We start from the raw sequence: 18,360 nt of genomic DNA on the forward strand, positions 1-18,360 counted from the left end.
TGGTCTCTTCTCCCAAGTAAGTAGTGAAAGGACAAGAGGAAATGGTCTCAAGTTGCATCAGGGGAGGTTTAGATTAGATATTAGGAAAAATTTCTTCACCAAAAGAGTGGTCAGGCATTGGAACAGGCTGCCCAGAGAGGTGGTGGAGTCACCATCCCTGGAGGTGTTCAAAAAATGTGTAGACGTGGCACTTCAGGACACGGTTTAGTAGACATGGTGGTGTTTGGTCAATGGTTGGACTTGATGATCTTGGAGGTCTTTTCCAACCTTAAGATTCTATGATTCTATGATCTCTCTGGAAGAACGATTCCAATGAGAAGCTAATTCAGACTTCTTTTGTCTGTACAAATGAAGTTGACATTTTCCATAGAGCTAGACTGTGTTTATCTGATACGTGAGAATGAAATGAACTGGCTAAATCTTAATGTATTATGGATGAGTGAGACATTCAGAGTGTGGGGGCAAGAATTCATATGTTGCTATGTAAACATTGTGAATCCTAATTCACGTGCACAGGGTTGCCCAGAGAGGTGATAGATCCCCCATCCCTGGAAACGTTCAAGGCCAGGTTGGTTGGGGAGCAGCCTGCTCTAGTTGAAGATGTCCCTGCTCATTGCAGGGGGGTTGGACTAGATGACCTTTAAATGTGCCTTCCAACCCAAACTATTCTATGATTCTATGATAAAGTCTGTACAGAAACCTTCCTTTTCGCACTTCCTAGCATATTAGACTTTGTAAGATCTAAAAGTAACACTTCATATGTCTTTCTTCAGTTTTAACAAATAATCATAGAATGGTATGGGTTGGAAGGGACCTCAAAGATCATCTAGTTCCAATAATAAAATTCCATCATGACTAGAAATGTTTGGAAGACTTTCCAACATTTCTCCTTCCATGTAGATGTTTTTTAGAAAAGAAGTAAAATGTAGTTTCAGCTAATTCCAGATGTTTTCATCAAAAAGACATTTGAAGGCAGTTTGTATATAGCTGCTGGGTGGAACCTGCAGCTAGAGTGCATTTTCCCTGGAAACAGTATTATGTTCAGTACTGACAGAACCCCTGGAGAACTGATAGATCTCTCCTAAGCAAGTGCAAGATGAGTTGTTTGGGGTTTTTTTTTTTAAGTTTCATAAGTTGGCTAAATTTGGATAGTTGTTTCCCTAGGAACATCAAGGGATACAACTGCTTCTTGAGAAACTGTACTGTCTTCACAGTTCGAGGCAAGAGCTTAAAATATGAGTGAAATACGGTCTTTTTTTAAAGTCATTTGCAAAACATTTTTCCCCGTGAAATGGCAGGACTATTTCTTTTGCAGGCTTTGTAGGTATTCTTTCATATGTATACACTTTGCATACAAAATGCATTTGGAACAGTTAAAACTGGTTTAACTGTGAGTAAAAGCAAATGAAATCAAAGTCGTACAGTGGGAAGTATCAGACAATCCTAATTATAAGGCATGGTGTTTTTGCTGCAGGTCATGCTGCCAGTTCTGCTTGTAAGTAGATATCCAGAGGAGCTAGCTGGCTCAGATTTATAGAAAACAACCAAATGAAGTAGTTGGTTACCTTTTGCTCATTAACATTGCTTTTCATAGATTGAAGAAGAGAAAAAAAGGAAGAAAGAAGAAGCAGCCAGGAAAAAACAAGAGCAGGAAGTAAGTGTTCAGATCTTTTTAATCTGTTTTTGAAGAAAAGTGTTAGCAGCAATAGTCACATGCAGGAAAGATTACATTAGAACACAGGCTCTCTGCCTGGCCTTAACTGGGCCTCCATTTACTTTTTGTCTACAATTTCCTGCTCAAAATGACTTTGGCTTGCAGTTCTGATTTGAATATTCAGCTCCTTTTATATAGAAGCCATCTTTGAAAACACAACTAAAGGCTGCAAAAGCTTCTTAGAAGATCTTGTAGCACATATTTCACTCTATAGACAGTACTGATTCCTTAATTGCCAAAGTAGTGTCTTACATGGCTGTTAGATTTTGCTTGTGTAATTTATTATTTTCTTCCCTTTCCAGTGTTGCAGGTATGTGTGAAAACAGAGGGTTTTTTCTCTTTAAGAATCCACCTGTTCCCTGTGATTGAACTCTGAAATTTAGTGTTTTGTAAAAAACACATTTTAGCTGAAAGGCTTTACACATTGGATGAGGAGTAGACAGCCAGAGGAGATGAACTCATAAGAAGAAATGATTGTTTGCCATGCTGATGACTCTAACAGTACAGGAAATGCATTCCTGGGTTAAAACTTTTAGAGAGAAAACCAGATAAATAGCATTTATCATCCACAAATTCCAAGTACCTTTTCGCATTCTTTCAAAAAGGTGATTCCCTTGTGTTGGGCATAAGTTACTTGGAAATGATTCCGAGATGTGCTTGTTTATGGATAAGTGAAAGTTGAGTTTATTTTCAGTGCAATTACTTGCATCCTGATCCTACTGCGACCTGCATAGAAACTTGTGCTTGTCAGCAGGAAACTGTTGATAACAGTGGTTCCCTTTGCAGTATGTTAATTGCTGAATATTCTTTACTCATAGCAAGTATTTCCTTTGTGTTTACACCTAAAACACTAAGGAACCAAATTAACAAAAATCAGATGTAGTTTTGGGGGTATATAAGTGAGTTATTTTGAGTTCCTGAAATACATCTGTTTTATTAAGTGGTTCTCTACAGATTTAAAACATTATTTTTTTCCCCCCAGACAAGCACAGCTAAGACTTACTGAGTTGTTCCTCACTGAAAGTTTCTTTTCACATGATAAACAATTGTGAATTAAATGCCTTTTGATTTGCAAATTATAGTCTACTTTTCCTTTCGCATATGTGACAGGTTTTCAGTAATTAACTGTGATGCTGATGGAGTTAATGAACATTTTATGTTACAGGCAGCAAAACTGGCAAAAATGAAGATTCCACCACATGAACTGTTTAAATCAGAACATGACAAATATTCCATGTTCGATGAAAATGTAAGAGACTTTTCTTTTGATAGGGAGTGGTTTTCCTTTCTCAGTTGTACATACTCAATTGTACACATATGTAGCAGATCTTGTTCCAAAACCTCCAGGGCAGTGCTATTAATGTAGTGGAAGGAGGGAAGGAGAGAAAGAAAAGGTGATATTAATTTTATTGCACATACCTTGCATTGGGGAGCAAGGCTCTTTAACTGTTAGCCGTCATTTCAAAGGTATTTTCATTGTACATTGGTCTCCTTTGGCCCCTCTCATTGCACAGCAAAATTCCCTGTAGATAGCCTTGGTAGGAACATGTATGATGTTTGTTTACAGATTTGTTACCCTGTTGCAAGGCAAGGAGTTCACTTGAAAGTACAAACTCCCCAACTCTGCCAGAACTGATGGAGACAGCCATGTGTCTCAGAGATGCCCTGTGCTTCCTTTTTGGTTCTGCCCACTGTTTTGCTCTCTCCTGGCAAAGGATCTCTGAAGGGGCTGTACAGATAACTGTGCTCTTGATTGCTCCCCTTGAGGATAAAAGGTGTTACTCAGAAAACATAAAGCACTGTTTTTTCAGCACTTGATCCAGGACATTGATCCTGCTTCAGCCTTTTTTCTTTACCCACACAAATTCAGGCCCTGTGGGCAAGAAAGAATGGAGAGTGTAAATACTGGAAAATACCCCTGCAAGCCAAGGAGACATCCATAAAAACTCTGATCACACTTTCTCCATCGAGAAGACAAATCTCTTAATGGTTTTGCTTTAAGCCTTGGATTCAATATGCTAGTATGATTAAAAGTGGTCTCTTAACCATCTGTTTAGGGATTAGTCATTATTCTCTTAACTATAACCATTTTGAAGATAGTTGTCTAAGCTTCCCTTACTTAGTACAGACTAGAAAGGGAACATACACAAATAGTCAAAAGTTAGTTGTCAAACTTCTAGGTGACTAAAATTAGCCAAGATGCACCCCATCCTGACAGCTTGTCATTGTGACATTATCCGCCTATCTTATTAAAACACGATTCCATACAGAGCAAAAGCAGTCCAAGAATTTATCTTAAATATTCTCTCTTTTTTTTTTTTGGTAACATTTCAGGGATTTCCCACCCATGATACAGAAGGCAAAGAACTCAGCAAAGGACAAATCAAGAAGCTAAAGAAACTTTATGAAACCCAAGAAAAACTATACAAGGAGTATCTACAAATGGTTCAAAATGGAAGTGCAAATTGAAAACAACAGGACTTTTTTTTAGAAGGCGAGTGCTGGGTCACCATTGAAGAAGTGAGCATATACTGATGCTCAAATTTCTGTTTACACTTTCTATTACATGCAAAGTAAAAATCCTGTTTACGTGGATTAATAATGTCATCTGGAAAGTAAATAAAAAAAATCATTCTTAAAAAAAGCCAACATGTAAGAAGTTTCTTTGCAACAACAGTAGCAGGTTGAATGGTTGCTGGTTCTATTTGGGAAGGTGCTGCTCAGTCAGCAAATTCACATAAGGATTCTTGTTTATTATAGCTTTGGTTAATTTGTCCTGCATACTGATATCTATCTAAAACCCAGAGTAGCTTGCATTGTGGAATATGTCACAGTCAACAAAATTTACTACTAAATGGGAGCTGAGTAATTTATCCCACAGTAAGAACAGTATTTTCCAGATGACTTTAGTATCTTTACATAAGCAGGAAAAACTGGGTAGTTCCATTATGATACTTACTCTAGCTGCTGTTATTAAAAACTCTCTTAAGTATACCCAGAACACTTTGCATAGTAGAAGCTAACAGTCCCTTTGTTGCAAAAGGAAACAGATCATTATCTTTGCTCAACCTGCAGTTGCAATCAAGTGGGTAAGTACAAGGCAAATGCACCTGCACTGAACAAACAGGTGGGGAAGACTTGAAGGGCTAATGGTGCGCTCCTGGAGCTATCCTTCCAAGGAAATAGGAAAGTACCTGATTACCCAAAGTACTCAGTACCTAATTACCTGGTCAGAGCCAAAGGGAATTAACAGAGGGTTTCTTACCGAGATACAGTTTGTGGATTCGTTTGCAATTAGGAAATACAGCTATAAATTGCTTGTTATTCAAGACTGATGTTTTTAACATGACAATTTAACCCTGAGTTAATAAACTTTCTGATGTAGTATGGTCACATTATGCCTGCAAGGACAGTTCTCTGTTGCCTAATAATGTATTTCACTGGCAGTAGCTACTTCATGAAATCCTAAAAAATATCTCACCTACTTCACAACTGCATATAACAGCTAAGTGTCGGATATGAAGAACTATATTCATCAAGTATTCTTAAGCCTCAAGGTGACTTGCAGAAGGTCATACTGTGATACCTCTGTTCTCTCAACTCTTAAGTTCATGTTATAACCATTAGGCTATGTTCCTTTCCTTAATTAAGAGTTAATAAATCTTTGCTTTATATTTTTATATTTATGTAACATATTTGGAGTAACAGAAAGGTCTAGTAGTATTTTTTCTAGTTTGTCTGTATTTGCCTTTGAAAACATAAGTAATGTTAAGGTCAGTAAAGCACATGCATCTTGTATACAGAAAATAAAATCTGTTGTAAAGTACAAGTTGTATGTGACCTTTGCATAGTGGGAAGGATATAGAATCATAGAATGGTTTGGGTTGGAAGGGACCTTAAAGACCATCTAGTTCCAACCGCTCTGCCAGAGATACCTTCCACTAGATCTGGTTGTTCAAAGCCCCACCCAACCTGGCCTTCTACAGCGTAGACTTCACTGCCTTAATTACTTTCCTGGACATGAACTGCTTCTGTGGTTGCTACTTAATGTCAAATAGTGACAGTAAATTCTCTTTTGGTGATCTGAGTTAGCACTTGCTTAAAGCTATTTAGTATATAACTATGGAGAAGATGCTGTTAATCCATTGCTGTCCTGGATTCTAGTTTCTTTATGGCATCTCCATGATAACATCCTGGCTCTCACACACACACACACACACTGTTTTTTCTTCTCTGGCTATGTTTTTAGTAGAACCAATTCCATGGTTTGTTGACTACATCAGCGTAGAAGAATTTTTTTAAAAATGCCCTTTTCCCTTCCCAAATGTATCATTTTGTTTCTGAGACAACTCTCCTTGCCTAGATCTTTGGAGTATTTCAGAGTCATTCTTGAAAGGTTACCATCCATTTTTTCTGTATGCTTCCCACATGCACACACTGCTTCCTCCCTCAGTATTTTTTTAAATTCATAGTCAGCCATGTCAGATAAGGGTCTCTGCTGTATTTACTACCCCATTAAGGTCTTATTCTACCTCCAAAATTATTTACCTCAGCTTGCCATTTCTGTGTTTTGTTTGATTGTCAATTTGATAGTTTTAAACTAAGATGATTTGAAAGAACCTTTATCCAAAATATCAGTGCTGCTAAAATCATCTTTCTCTTCTGCTACAGCAGAAACAGCATTCCTGTCTGAACTTTCTTTGAGCACAATCAAGTCTCCTAAAATCAATGGGATTCTTTTCATAGACATCATAAGGATCAGAGCCTTTGAAATTCTTTCCTCTTCAGGCTTACCTTGTGTCTTGGGTGATCATTGTTCTTCCACACAGCTACTTGTTCTCCCTTTGTCCTTTGCTATCTAGTTCATGCGTTTCAAAGGTGCCTTCTTCAAAGGAAGCTTATTGCTTGACTCCTCCAGCAATAAAGCCCTCAAAACCTTCCCATACTTGAACTTTTCTTCCCATACTTGAACTGGTCTTCCAGTTACAATTTTCTCTTCCTATATCTGTTTCAGCTGTCCTTGAAAGTCAGCATTGCAAGCAAGGAAAATGTCTGCTTCATGAAGCATCTGCGAGTTAGTTGACAGGCCTAAATATTTTCTATTTAAAAAACCCCCACACAAATTGGCAACTCCTACTGTCAAGCAGCTGCTAAACTCTTTTACCTTGATACACAAACAGGAAGTTAATTCATTCTCTCCAAATAAAATCAGAGTAAAATAAAATAATATTTTGAGTTTGGTTTTTTTTTTTTCCAAAAGCAGCAGGATAATAAAAACAATGACCTTGGCAAAGAGTCAGAAAAATAGCCTTAATCTCCTAGAGTTTGTAACAAAAAACAAGCTCCAGAGCTACTACAGATGAGTTACTTTTATCCTCTCTGCAGCCACAATTTAGCAAAAAAACAACAGCATGCATAAAGTCCTGGTGAAGGAAAACTTGCTAGCAAACAAAGAATGCTGCAGCCAGGCTTGGATGCACACTGTTTAAGATGACTTTTGGTGAAGGTGTGCCAATTGATCTGTGAGATCACTGAAACCCACAGCACAATACCTCTTCCCTGGCAATCCATCAAGGTGGCACTTAAGTGAATTCCACTGCACTTGCCTAGTGAGAGTGACCTGGCAACCAGGAGAAGGGAAAGCAACAGCAATGGTCTGCATTCAGTGTCTTAGTTACCTGTTTTATTTTAAAATGTGCACGTATGCATGCACGCGCTCAGAGCAGCCAGTCTGGAATATGATTTTCTAAGCATTATGAAAATGAAAATTCCTATAGCAAAATCTTGGAAGTTTTTAATATTTTAATTTTCAGGAATACAGACCTTGTGATTGGTCTGTACAACATGGAACTTTTTATTTCCCACCTGTCAAAGAATTTATTCTGAGATGGCAAGGCAAGGTAAAAGTGTGGCGTTTCTGTTTTTAATTGTACCCTTGGCAGAAGGCCAAACTAGGCAGCAGCAAATTTTATGTCTTTTGCTCAGAGTGTGCCTTTCAGCCTTTTTTAATGTGAGTATTCACATTAATATCAAATGTGACTACTGCTCCACTAAAGAGAAAAGTTCCTCCATCACTCAGTTTGTTCAGATACTTACTGGTAGAAAAATCTGTGAATTGCTCAATCTGGTCTTGTGGCCACCAATCTTGTCAAAGACTTTAAGCTAATGAGTGCCTAATTACATTTATGATACTCTGTTTGACCTCTTTATCCTAATGTTTGTATTTGTTGTCCACTGTCCCAGGAAACTACTGATGCATTTTAAATGTGCAAATAAGCAAATCTCTCCCACGTACAGTACCTACAGCTTCTTTTTCTACATTTTAAGGTAACGTTTTCAGGAGGTGGTAGTTGTTGGACCAACTTTAGCTCCCTCTTTAATTACACAATTTCTACCACACAAATATGGAAAGGAATTTCTACTCCTCTCTGTGATTTCACAGGGCAATTTCTATACAGGACAGTATACCACATGCATAGTACTTAACATGTCTCCTGAGACGGAACAAATTAATTAAAAAGCACATTAGCTATTTAGTACCAAGACTCCACTTAGCAATGATCAAAGTTCTTCCTCCCCCTCCAGAAAAAGTCATTGACAACTAAGTCTTATCTCTCAAAGTAGGCAGTGAATGTCTGGCATCTCACTAAGTGAGAGCAGTTTCCATTAATATCCACCCAAGGGCAGAAGACACTGACATTTTAATACCAGTTACAGATCTCAGCCTAAGCTTTCTCTCCAGTGTCTAGTGCATCTGTTCAGCAGCGCTGCCATAATCCCTTGTCTCAGTTTTGGTTCTCCAGCCTCTCTTGTATGCAAGGCTGGGTGTTTAAATCAAGCCAGGGTGATTCAGCAGATATCTTTTTGCAGCTCTCTGCAGGGTAGGAGCACCTGACAGCAAGATGACTCCACAGATTGTGCCCTTATCCACAGTCCTAAAGTCTGCCACCGTGCTATGAGAGGTTAGACAACAGTCAGCAAAAATCCCTCATTGATCATGGGAGATTAATGCCTTTGGAGAGGAGCACTAAAAATCTAAGGATGTAGAGTAGTTCAAATGCATGTTTATTTTGATATACATCAGTGGAGGAAGACAGCCGAATACTTCCAGCACTCTGGGCTGTTTCAAGGCTTTAATAATTTGTCCAGAAGACCTCAAATTTACTTTAACAAGACCATCCTAATTTTAATTTAATTCAGGGTTTGCAGCATTTCTGAGAACTGCATTAACAAGATAGCAACTAGTGCAGAGGGACAAACTCTACACATGCCACAGAAGATGCAGTAGTGCAACACAGTCTGAACACGGCTGCAGTGTATTCCTGCAACAGCACAAAGGCACAGCTAGATCACATACTCAAGCAAAACCTCCTACATCTCTGTAGGAGACAAAGTTCGGAGTTTGCACTCCAAATGTCTTTGGGATGGAAATGAGAAATAGCTTTTAACAAAATAGAGATTGACAGGAAAAAACTTAAAAGAATACTTGACAGCTATGAATCAGCAGCAAGAACAAAAGTGCGAAGTAGGAATACCTTCAGATAAATCCTCCTTTCAGAGTTCACTATGTTTTTTGGAAGACTGAGAATTAAGCGTAGCCACTATCATGAACAAAGTTGCCCCAAAATAAGAATTCATGGAAGTATGAGGAAGCTTGCTGATGTTAGAAAAAGAACTGGTATGGAGAAACAGGGAAAGAGAGTTGGAAGCAAAAAAAGAACAACCTTCCACTGAGCATGTTGTCTGACCCACCAAATCTGTGTTTGTGCAACTGACTCCACAACATTCCTGCACTTCTTTAGCGGTTTAATTCAAAATCATCTTATTCTTTAATTACAGTATTGGTATCTAACTAACAATTCCTTAATTATTCCTGTCACTAAATTCCTACAATAACCGAATTAATCCAACACTAATGTATTGATTGGTTGTTAATTAATAAATATTAGTCTCATAAGGATTGTGATGATAAACCCTAGTCATTAATTACTGAAATGGAAGACTAACTTGCAGATCTGCGGAAAATCTTTTTTAGAACAAGGGAATCCACTGACACAATAAAGGCTTAGAGGTTTTTCGTATTGAGTGAGAGATTACTTAAGTGGCCTCAAATGCTGAAATTGTGCTGTTCCTAATGCCATGCCACACAGCATCTGCTGCTTACAAGTCACCACACAAAGAGAAACCACAGTTAGGGGTGTTTTGTTTCTCTTTTTACAGAAGAGGAAATTACACCCATATCTAGATGAGGAAGCAATGCTGGAAAGGCTAACATACACATTTTCAAAAAGGTGCTCCATCTGAAACATCAAAAAGGGCTTTTTTTTAAAATAGGAAGCACTCAGCTCTTTGATTTACCTTTCAACTTTGAAAGTTTAGTCTTATCCATGCAGATGATATAGAGAAAGGTTCTTAAAACCACGATCACATTATTAATCTAGTTAAAATGCAACCCTTCAAACATACGTGCGTGGATCTGCTAGGAGAGTAAACCTTACTACGCAGGCAGGTGACTGAGCAGAAGACAGGCATTGCTAAGTCTTTGCAGCTGAAGAAACTGGAAAGCAGCACTACATTTTAACAGCCAGCTACTGGACGCCTCAGCATTTGCATTTCCCAGCCCTCAGCATGGATCATCTTAACGACAAACCCAAGGCAAGGCAGAAGCAGACTGCGTGCGAGTGAGAGATGCAGTAGTCATCGGTTCCCGGCATCCCAAACGCACGTTTAACACGCTTCCTCCTCCTAACTGCAAGGCACGCTGAGCTGGCAGCTCCCGGGCACACCCCCCAGCCCTTTCCTGCCGTCAGGACAACCGGAGCCCGCTCCCCGCCCAAGGCCCGGCCTCCAGCAAATGGCTCAGGCCACGGGAGCCACGGCGCCGCTGGGGTGGCTAATGGACACCCGAGCGCCGCAGCACGAACAGCGGGAGCTCAGCCCCTCCGCCTAGGCCGGGACCTGCCCCTGCCGCCCCGCAGACAGCTTTTCCCAGCGCGGCCTACAACGCCTGACGACCACTGAGCACCAACCACCACGTTGTCGCCCACCTCCTCGCGCAGCCCCTGTCACTTTAAGGACGCAGGCCCCAACCGCCTGCCTCCCCTCCCCCCACGCCCGCATCACGCGCTCTCCCCGCGCGCCGCCAGCCCCGCGCGCACATCCCCCAGCGCACTCCCCCCCGCCCCGGCTCCGGATCTACTCGCTCTCTGATTGGCTGAACGCTGAACCGTCGGATAGTCAACATGGCCCGCGTGCGGCGCGGCGGCTGTGTCGCTGCCAGGGCCAATCGGTGGTGCCTTTGCTGAGGGAGGCGCCCGCGCTTCGGCCAATGGGAGGGGGCTTTCTTGGCGGCGGCGCAGCCCGAGTGAGCCTGCGAGGAGTCTTGCGGCTGGTGCTGCTGCCTCTGCGGGCGTGAGGGGCCGCGGCGCGCGGGCAGGTGAGGGCGTGGCGGGGCCGCGGCGCTGAGCTCCCGACCTTTGGGCGGCGGGTGGGACTAGCGGAGAGCCTGAGCTGGCCGCCGCGACCGCAGCGTGGGGACGGGGCGCGCGTATGGCGGCCGTTAGGGCCTGCGCCGGGGTGGAGCTCGGTGGCGGCGGGGGCTGCCTGGAGCCGCCTGGCGGAGAGGGGCGGGCCCGGCCCGGTCAGGCACCATTTTAAGGCTGGCTTGAGAAGTTTGGACCGAGAGAAGGGAGACTCTATGTTGCTCTGAGTTTGGTGGAGGGGGGGGGTAACGGAGCGGTTCCGGCCACATGAATTGCTGCTCTCGCCCGCCCTGGGGAACCTGGCAGCGAGCCCTCCCTTCCCCCGCCCTCCCGGGGGAAGTGAGGAAGGAAGAGGGTGGGAGGGCTGTTGTTTGTGGTGAACAGTTTCTCGGTCTCTCGCCCCGCCGTGCTCGGGTTGAGTCAAACCCTTAATCGCTTAGGTCAGGCGCGATCCTTTCGTGTGACCTCATCCACGATCTTGTGTTCCCCCAACGTGGTGTGGTGTTTTCGGGACTCAGTTTTTCATTTCGAGGTCCCTGCCTCCCACGTGAGGGCCTGTTTAAAATTTTTGCTGCTCCTGCGTTTGTTTACCGCATATAATATCAGCGTTTGTAGGATTTGTCTGACTCTGTTCCTGTAATATCTGCCTATGAGGCTTCAAAATAAATAGAGAAGCAAGTACATAAGTTACAGGTGAAACCAGAACCACTAGGCAAATTTTTATAAAGTCATCTCTAACTAAAATAGTGTTCCCTCAAGAAAACTTCTAAGGTGAGTTTAAGTGTTGCTAATGTTCAGGGACTTGAGGAACAGGTTAATGAGTTTCTTCCTCTTGACTATTTTTTCATTATAGCTTCTAGTTATCCTTACAAAAGGTGTCAGGCTACTATATTTGTGGCTTCCCACAGGGTTGCATCCCAGCAGCTCTAAAACAGAAGTAATAACTTTCCCTCTCTGATTTGTTGTAGTTACAAAAACCAGTAACAGTTGTGGGTAGACATCTTCCTGTGGGTTCAGGAGTCCCTTAGTTTCCTCCTTCATATTCTAGTTGTGTTCAGAAGGTTTGTACAACAAAACATGTTTTTTTAGCAGAGAAAATTTATTCTGTGTACACTTGTATTTATGAATATGTCTTGTCGTTAAATATACAGACTTTTCCTTTGAAGTTGCATGCTTCAGGATGTTACTTGTCCTCGTGATGAACTTGTACTATCTTAGTGTGCTGTTTACAGTTTCCTGCTGTTTTAAGTGACTAATGATGTGTGACATTTGTGCTAGACAAATTGCAGCAGCCTGCGTTGTGGGACAAGTGGTTGATGTAGTCCCCTCTCTCCCCAAAGCTTCATGTCTATATTAGTTATTTGAAAACAGTGAACTCTGCAGAAGAAATAAGATACGAATTTGGCCTCTTACTGGTGGTGGTGATAATAACAATACACTATTCTTTTCATGGAGTTCTGATAGCTTTTTCATGTCTGTAAACTGAGCTCACTTGCTTGGAAAATAACTATGGCAATACATATGAAGGCTCAGTGCTTTGCTACTGTACTTTTTCAACTAGGTGTGCCTTTAACTTTGTCTCTCTAAACCTTGCTCTCCCCTCCCTTGCCCTCACCAGCTTTTACTGAACGGTTTTGTTAGTAACTCCGCAGCAGTTAAGTCATTGGAAGACAGTTGTAATGCAACTGGGAATCACAAGCTGTTTCATAAGAAAGCTGCTTCTAATTATTTATTTATATACTTCTTTTTACTTTTTAGTTACTGAAGGAACAACTTTGAGGAGCGAAACAAGGCTTAAGGTATGTATTTGTACCAGGGAATGGTGTCCCTTTTTTTTTCTTTGCTGTTGTTATTTCTTGTTACTTAGGTGAATGGCTTTTGTCAGAACATGCCCAATTCATGTCTGTTCTATTGGAGATTAATTCAACTGCTATTTAAAAATTATTCAAGTTATGAGAACTTTATTCCATGGTTTGCAAATATGAATGAGGATGGAATGAGAATCTTGTCTTCCCTCAGCATGATTGAAAAATAGTTCCCTGCAGGAGATACAGCACAAAGAACTGAGCAGAAGAATTTGTATGTGGAGTGGATTTTTTTCATTAGCTCTGTCACTGGGCCTAGGTTGGAAGAGACAAGTCTTCGAGGCTAATTTTTAAGTAATGCGAGTCTGCATTTTTAGTTGCTTACTATTGCTTCCTCTAATAGTGACTAGGATCATGTAACTTGTTGGCTGAATTCTGATATTAGGTCAGTTTGCTATGTCTTACCTTTTTAATCATATCTTTGGGGGGGGGTTTCCTGCCTTCTGCATGCTACGGAAGGAAAGACTCGTGTATGCTCCTTTATTTCTTCAGCTGTAAGATAATAAAATTCTTCGATTTTGCTCTAGCAGATGGTTGCTGGCACTGCCGCTTTCTCTTGTTATGTTTAAGGCAAGAATAAGTGTTTGCAAATAAGTATGCCTGGATTGCTGAAACACACCTAGTTTACAAGAAGCCCCTTTGTTCCTGGACTTGATCTATAGAGTGGACTCATGCTTTTTTGGTAGATGTTAAGCAGCTTTACTTCTTGTAGAATAAAATATATTCTCAGTACTTTGTAAATGAACAAAGCTTTTCAACTCTAAGTGGTTGTGAAAGTGGTGTTTTTCTAGCTTAGAGCAGGAATCGGCATTTTCCAGATGGGAGAGTGCATGCGATCTCTGGGCCTCCTGCTCTGGCTGCCACTCAAGATGTCATTTGCACTTAGATGGTTCTTTGGTAGCTGTGTATTGGAAGCTGGGCTAAAGATCAACCTCTGTGGCCTTTATAGAATCTTAAGAAATCAGACCTGTCAACTCTCATGAATGATGGAAGGTACTTTTTATTCTAAATTTGACTTACAGACTAATGTCTGCTTTCTTGAAAGCTTGATAGTGGAAAATATCACCTGTGTTTCTGTACATTATGTAGTGATTACTTGGATTTGTGATGAACTGTTTAGAATGAGGGGAGGAAAAAACCCAACCTGTATTACTAAAATAGATGTACAGGCTTGGATATTTCACCTCAGTAAAGAAATAATAGCAAAATAAGTTAGGTGATCTGGCTCCCTTTGGTTTCTCAGGAGAGCTAATTTAGATCTTGAGGGCTGGGGTAGCTGTGCTGAACTTGGTTCCAGTCATTACTAATGCCAAGACTTCAATTTCTATGTTTCCTCTTTATTTTCTCACTGCTGATAAATAAATTCAAGGCAAATCTTTATATAGGGGATTCTGCCTTCGTACCTGCTGTCAAAAATCCTTCTCTTGGTAACAAATTTTCTTCCTTCAGTGCGTTGTTTTGCTTCTCTTTATCTAGCAGCGGTTTTAGGTTGTCATTTAGTATAGTGCAGCAGAAGCAGCTATTCACAAAAATAGCCCTGATTAGACAGACAAGTGAGGCATATTTTTCTGCTCAGGTGGCATAAGAAAAAAGTAATTCTGAAGTTGTTGTAATTCATTTGAACTTTCATTGTTTTCAGATCAGGCATAGTAATATAGTATATGCAGAGATTAAAAATTCATTATTTACTGCGATACTGTCAAGGAATTAGAAAATAATACATTTATATCTTCCTCTTTGGCTTGATATTTTTTTAATGCAGTGCAGAGCTAGTCTAGGAGACTGTTGACACTTGTCTTCAGGCTGAAGACTTACAATCAGGTAGAAATGGATTAACATCTGGAATACTTAACAGAAAAAATTAAGTTTAAAAGGGTTAAATGAAAGCACCTAATAAACTGTTTAAAAACTGAGCAAGTTCCAGTTTGGATTGGGTGTTATGGGAGCTATTTACTGCAAGAGATTATGCATGGTGAATTTCTTAGCAAAACCAGCAGCTGTTAATTTATATTGAGGTTTTAAACAATGACCTGTTCTATTTTCATCTTCTGTCAAGGTAAACAAATTGCCATTAAAGTATTTTTAAACACTTGATTTCAACTTGCAGGTTGATACAGGCACACAGATGGCAGATAACAGGTATGTTGGACTGTTTTCTTGAAATGTGGTCTTCTGTGGGCAAGTATTTTTATACCTGTAAAGAATGGATTACCAAACTTGGATAAGAATAAAATGGTGATATTTTCCCTGACTAGACTGTGTTTCCTTACGGCAAGGACAAAATGCTCATTTGGTACAGGGGAAGCTAAGATTGTAGTGTCTTGGATACAGAATTACTCTGTTCTTGGATTAACATAATTTGTGTTGTCTTGATTCAGTTTTCAGTGTTCATATTTAAGTGCTGTAAAGACTTAGAGAACACTGATACTCAGTGTTTCTCTGATCTGAATGATTGAAGCATGCAAAAGGTGCTGTTTTATTTTCTTGTTTTTTATAGCATTTTTGGAACAAATAACAGTGTTAAACTGGTGTAAATACATATGTGATGCTGATCTTTCAAGGCTTGCAGTGCACCAGGGTAAGCTGGATAAGCTAGTCTATCCAGTAACTGATAATACCCATTTGCACATGTGATATCTCTTCTCCTTTTATATCTGAGTTAGGGTTCACTTCTGCAATACCCAGTCTGTGTTTTGAGACCTATAAACTGGCAGGGAACACATGGAATGCTTGCTGGCTGTTGACTCATTCTGGGTCCTCTCTTTGTCCAGCACAGGAAGTGTGATGGAAGACATTGTGGCAGGGAGATGGAGAGGACAGGGACATCTTAGAGTAGAAGCAAATGTTTTTACTATTAATCAAAACAACTTGAGATGGAAATTTGAAACAAAGAGCTTTGATCTCTTGTTTATCTTCCTTTCTTATCTGTATACTTTCTCATGGTTTTCTTCATCGCTTACACTAAGAGGTTGTCTCATATTTTCACTTGTGACTAATAACATTTTCCTGTCCAAAGTTACCCAGTACAGATGAAAGGCCAGCCACTCACTTAATGAGATGAATTTATCTGTCAGTGTTTTTTGAGTTGGGTTTTTTTGCCTTTCCTTTGCATCCTATTCATCTTAGAAGAAATAGTTTCATATCCAAACTTCTAAGTTTTGAAAAGCTTGAAGACATAAATAATGTCTTTTAATGGCATTCTTGTTTATAAAACTTGTCATGTAGTAAACATTGAAAATTCAGAATACTTTTGTTCTAAGTGTTAACGCTTTTATAAAGTGATACCTTTTAAAACATTTTTAATTCTTCTAGTAAAACAGAAGACACTGCTTCAGATTCTGTGGAGGCTGCTAAAAATGCAAGTGACAAAAAAGGTGAGAAATACATAGTAGTAGGTAACTTTACAAAGGTGGAACAGGCCTATTGCCTTGTATATTGAAGCTTCTATATCTACAGGTCCAAAACATTTACAGTCAAAATTGCAGATGTGTTCGTTATTGAAGGCAAAGCAATGGTTTCTAGGCTAACTGTTCACTTTTTGATATTTTCCATGCTTAGTGCTGCCAAGAGCAAAGTGAAGGCTGTATTGTTGCAGCAGTGAAAATATTTTTGTGCATATTGTGACTAGGATGCTTCACTATTGCATGAAATAACACACTAGACGCTTGGAATAAGGCCTATATAGACTAGCTTTTAAAACATGTAATCTTTATCAGCGTAATTATTAAAATGAGCAGTCTTGTATGTATGCTAGTTCTATCTTGTTTGTAGGAAAATGTGTCTTTATAGTATGTCCTCTTGAGGCTTTTATTATTCATTTGGAAGGTCTACAGATAACTGCTGAATAATGTTTTACAAATTAATAGTGTGTGCAGAGAAGCTACTGTTCCATTGTTATTAATTTGAATGCTCAAATTTGTAAGTTATAGTGAACTGTTTCATGTATGTGGTCACTGAATGTTCTTTAGGTCTCACTTTAAATTCTACTTTCTAAGAAAGCCTTTGTGATCAGCAATTGGAAATCACATATAAACTGTTAAACCCATTGAATAATTTTTATAGTCAAGTTGGATTAAGAAAAAGCAACCAACAAAACCCCCAAACAAACCACCAAAACAAAAAGCAACGCACAAACCCACCTATTTAAAAGCTTCATGCAGTTAGCATGTGCTATGCAATATATGAATTTTTATGTTAATGTCTGGAGAGAAGAGCAGTGAGAAAGAATGGGAGAATTTGAGAGCAAATGTCTTCCCTCTATGACCACCTGTGCAGTTATTAGTAAGGATTTTTAACTCCTAACCAGAATGTTTTAGTTGTGACGTCCCCTAAAAATAGTCTTTTGTGAACTGCTGTGATGATTTAGGAGTCTTACAGGCTGTAAGAGTATCTTGATGTAAAAAATTAGTAGCTGTCAAGGAAATGGTCATAGTGCTCTGCTGCTTTGCTGTACAGTACATGTAGTTGTTCAGGTTTTTTTGGGAATTAGACTAACTAGAAAACACTTTCACAAATGTCTTGGAAATATAATTCAGTGATTCTTCTCTTGCAAATTTATGTATGGCTTATGAGCTACAGCTAGCATACAGGGACTGTTTTGCACTTTCTTACATAAAAGGGAAGACAGGAAATTTGCTTATGTTATCAATGTACTACTTGCTCCTAAAAGCAAAGATTTGATATATTTGCAAAGACAAAGGTACATTTTTCTATCATTATTCAATTTTATCTTTCTGAATAATTTTGCTTGAGTTATTAGTTAACTACAGCAGTGTTATTTGAGATCTGGAAAATAGTGAGTATTTTTACTGTGACTGCTGTAAGACACAGAGTATGACAAAAGCGCTGTAAGTATATTCAGTCTTGTTTTAAAAGTGGGTTTCTGTCTTCGTAGAAAAGCTAGCAGACCAAGTGATGCAGAATCCACAGGTCCTGGCAGCTCTACAGGAACGTCTTGACAACACAGCACTTACTCCTTCGAGTTACATTGAAACGTAAGTACAGGGCATAATAAAATTCTCGGGAGACTGAAAGCATAATAGAATGTTATTACTGTATAATTAAGGTAGGAAATTAGAACAAATTATTCACTAAGAGAAATGGTTGACTTAAACTGTCATTCATAGTGGTCTACTTCTGGAAGGAAGAATCAAGTTTTAGTTTACACAAAATTGCAAACAAAACTTTGTTCAGTTCAGTATTTTCCTTGACTGTTGTTATTTTGGTTAGAAATAATTCTCCTTACCCCTCTTCATTGCCTTCTGTGACCCTTATTCTGTCAGGGCGTGCACTGCATTCA

General features: G+C 39.8%; 2 protein-coding genes across 11 annotated transcripts in view; both read left to right on the forward strand.

Annotated features, from left to right (window-relative positions):
• Positions 1 to 5,538, forward strand: part of CARS1 (cysteinyl-tRNA synthetase 1) — a 36,407-nt gene extending 30,869 nt beyond the window's left edge. For all 3 annotated transcript variants that reach the window (XM_054827438.1, XM_054827436.1, XM_054827437.1), the window contains 3 exons: positions 1,595 to 1,654; positions 2,880 to 2,963; positions 4,049 to 5,538. In XM_054827438.1, the coding sequence (XP_054683413.1) occupies positions 1,595 to 1,654; positions 2,880 to 2,963; positions 4,049 to 4,183 (279 nt within the window). In that variant the 3' untranslated portion in view covers positions 4,184 to 5,538. The remainder of the gene's footprint in view (positions 1 to 1,594; positions 1,655 to 2,879; positions 2,964 to 4,048) is intronic.
• Positions 5,539 to 11,008: 5,470 nt separating this feature from the next.
• Positions 11,009 to 18,360, forward strand: part of NAP1L4 (nucleosome assembly protein 1 like 4) — a 28,607-nt gene continuing 21,255 nt past the window's right edge. For 3 of the 8 annotated variants that reach the window (XR_008577366.1, XR_008577367.1, XM_054827441.1), the window contains exons 1-5: positions 11,038 to 11,150; positions 12,955 to 12,995; positions 15,169 to 15,200; positions 16,374 to 16,435; positions 17,956 to 18,055. Coding sequence is in view for 6 of the 8 variants with exons in the window: in XM_054827441.1 (XP_054683416.1) it covers positions 15,187 to 15,200; positions 16,374 to 16,435; positions 17,956 to 18,055 (176 nt within the window). In the remaining 2 variants the exon portion in view is untranslated. Of the gene's footprint in view, positions 11,151 to 11,462; positions 11,968 to 12,954; positions 12,996 to 15,168; positions 15,201 to 16,373; positions 16,436 to 17,953; positions 18,056 to 18,360 lie in introns of those variants that run through there. The other 5 variants (XM_054827446.1, XM_054827440.1, XM_054827443.1 and 2 more) reach the window with 5 other exon arrangements.

The sequence above is a fragment of the Grus americana genome, chromosome 5 (genome assembly GCF_028858705.1).
Source record: "Grus americana isolate bGruAme1 chromosome 5, bGruAme1.mat, whole genome shotgun sequence".
Classification (NCBI taxonomy): domain Eukaryota; kingdom Metazoa; phylum Chordata; class Aves; order Gruiformes; family Gruidae; genus Grus; species Grus americana.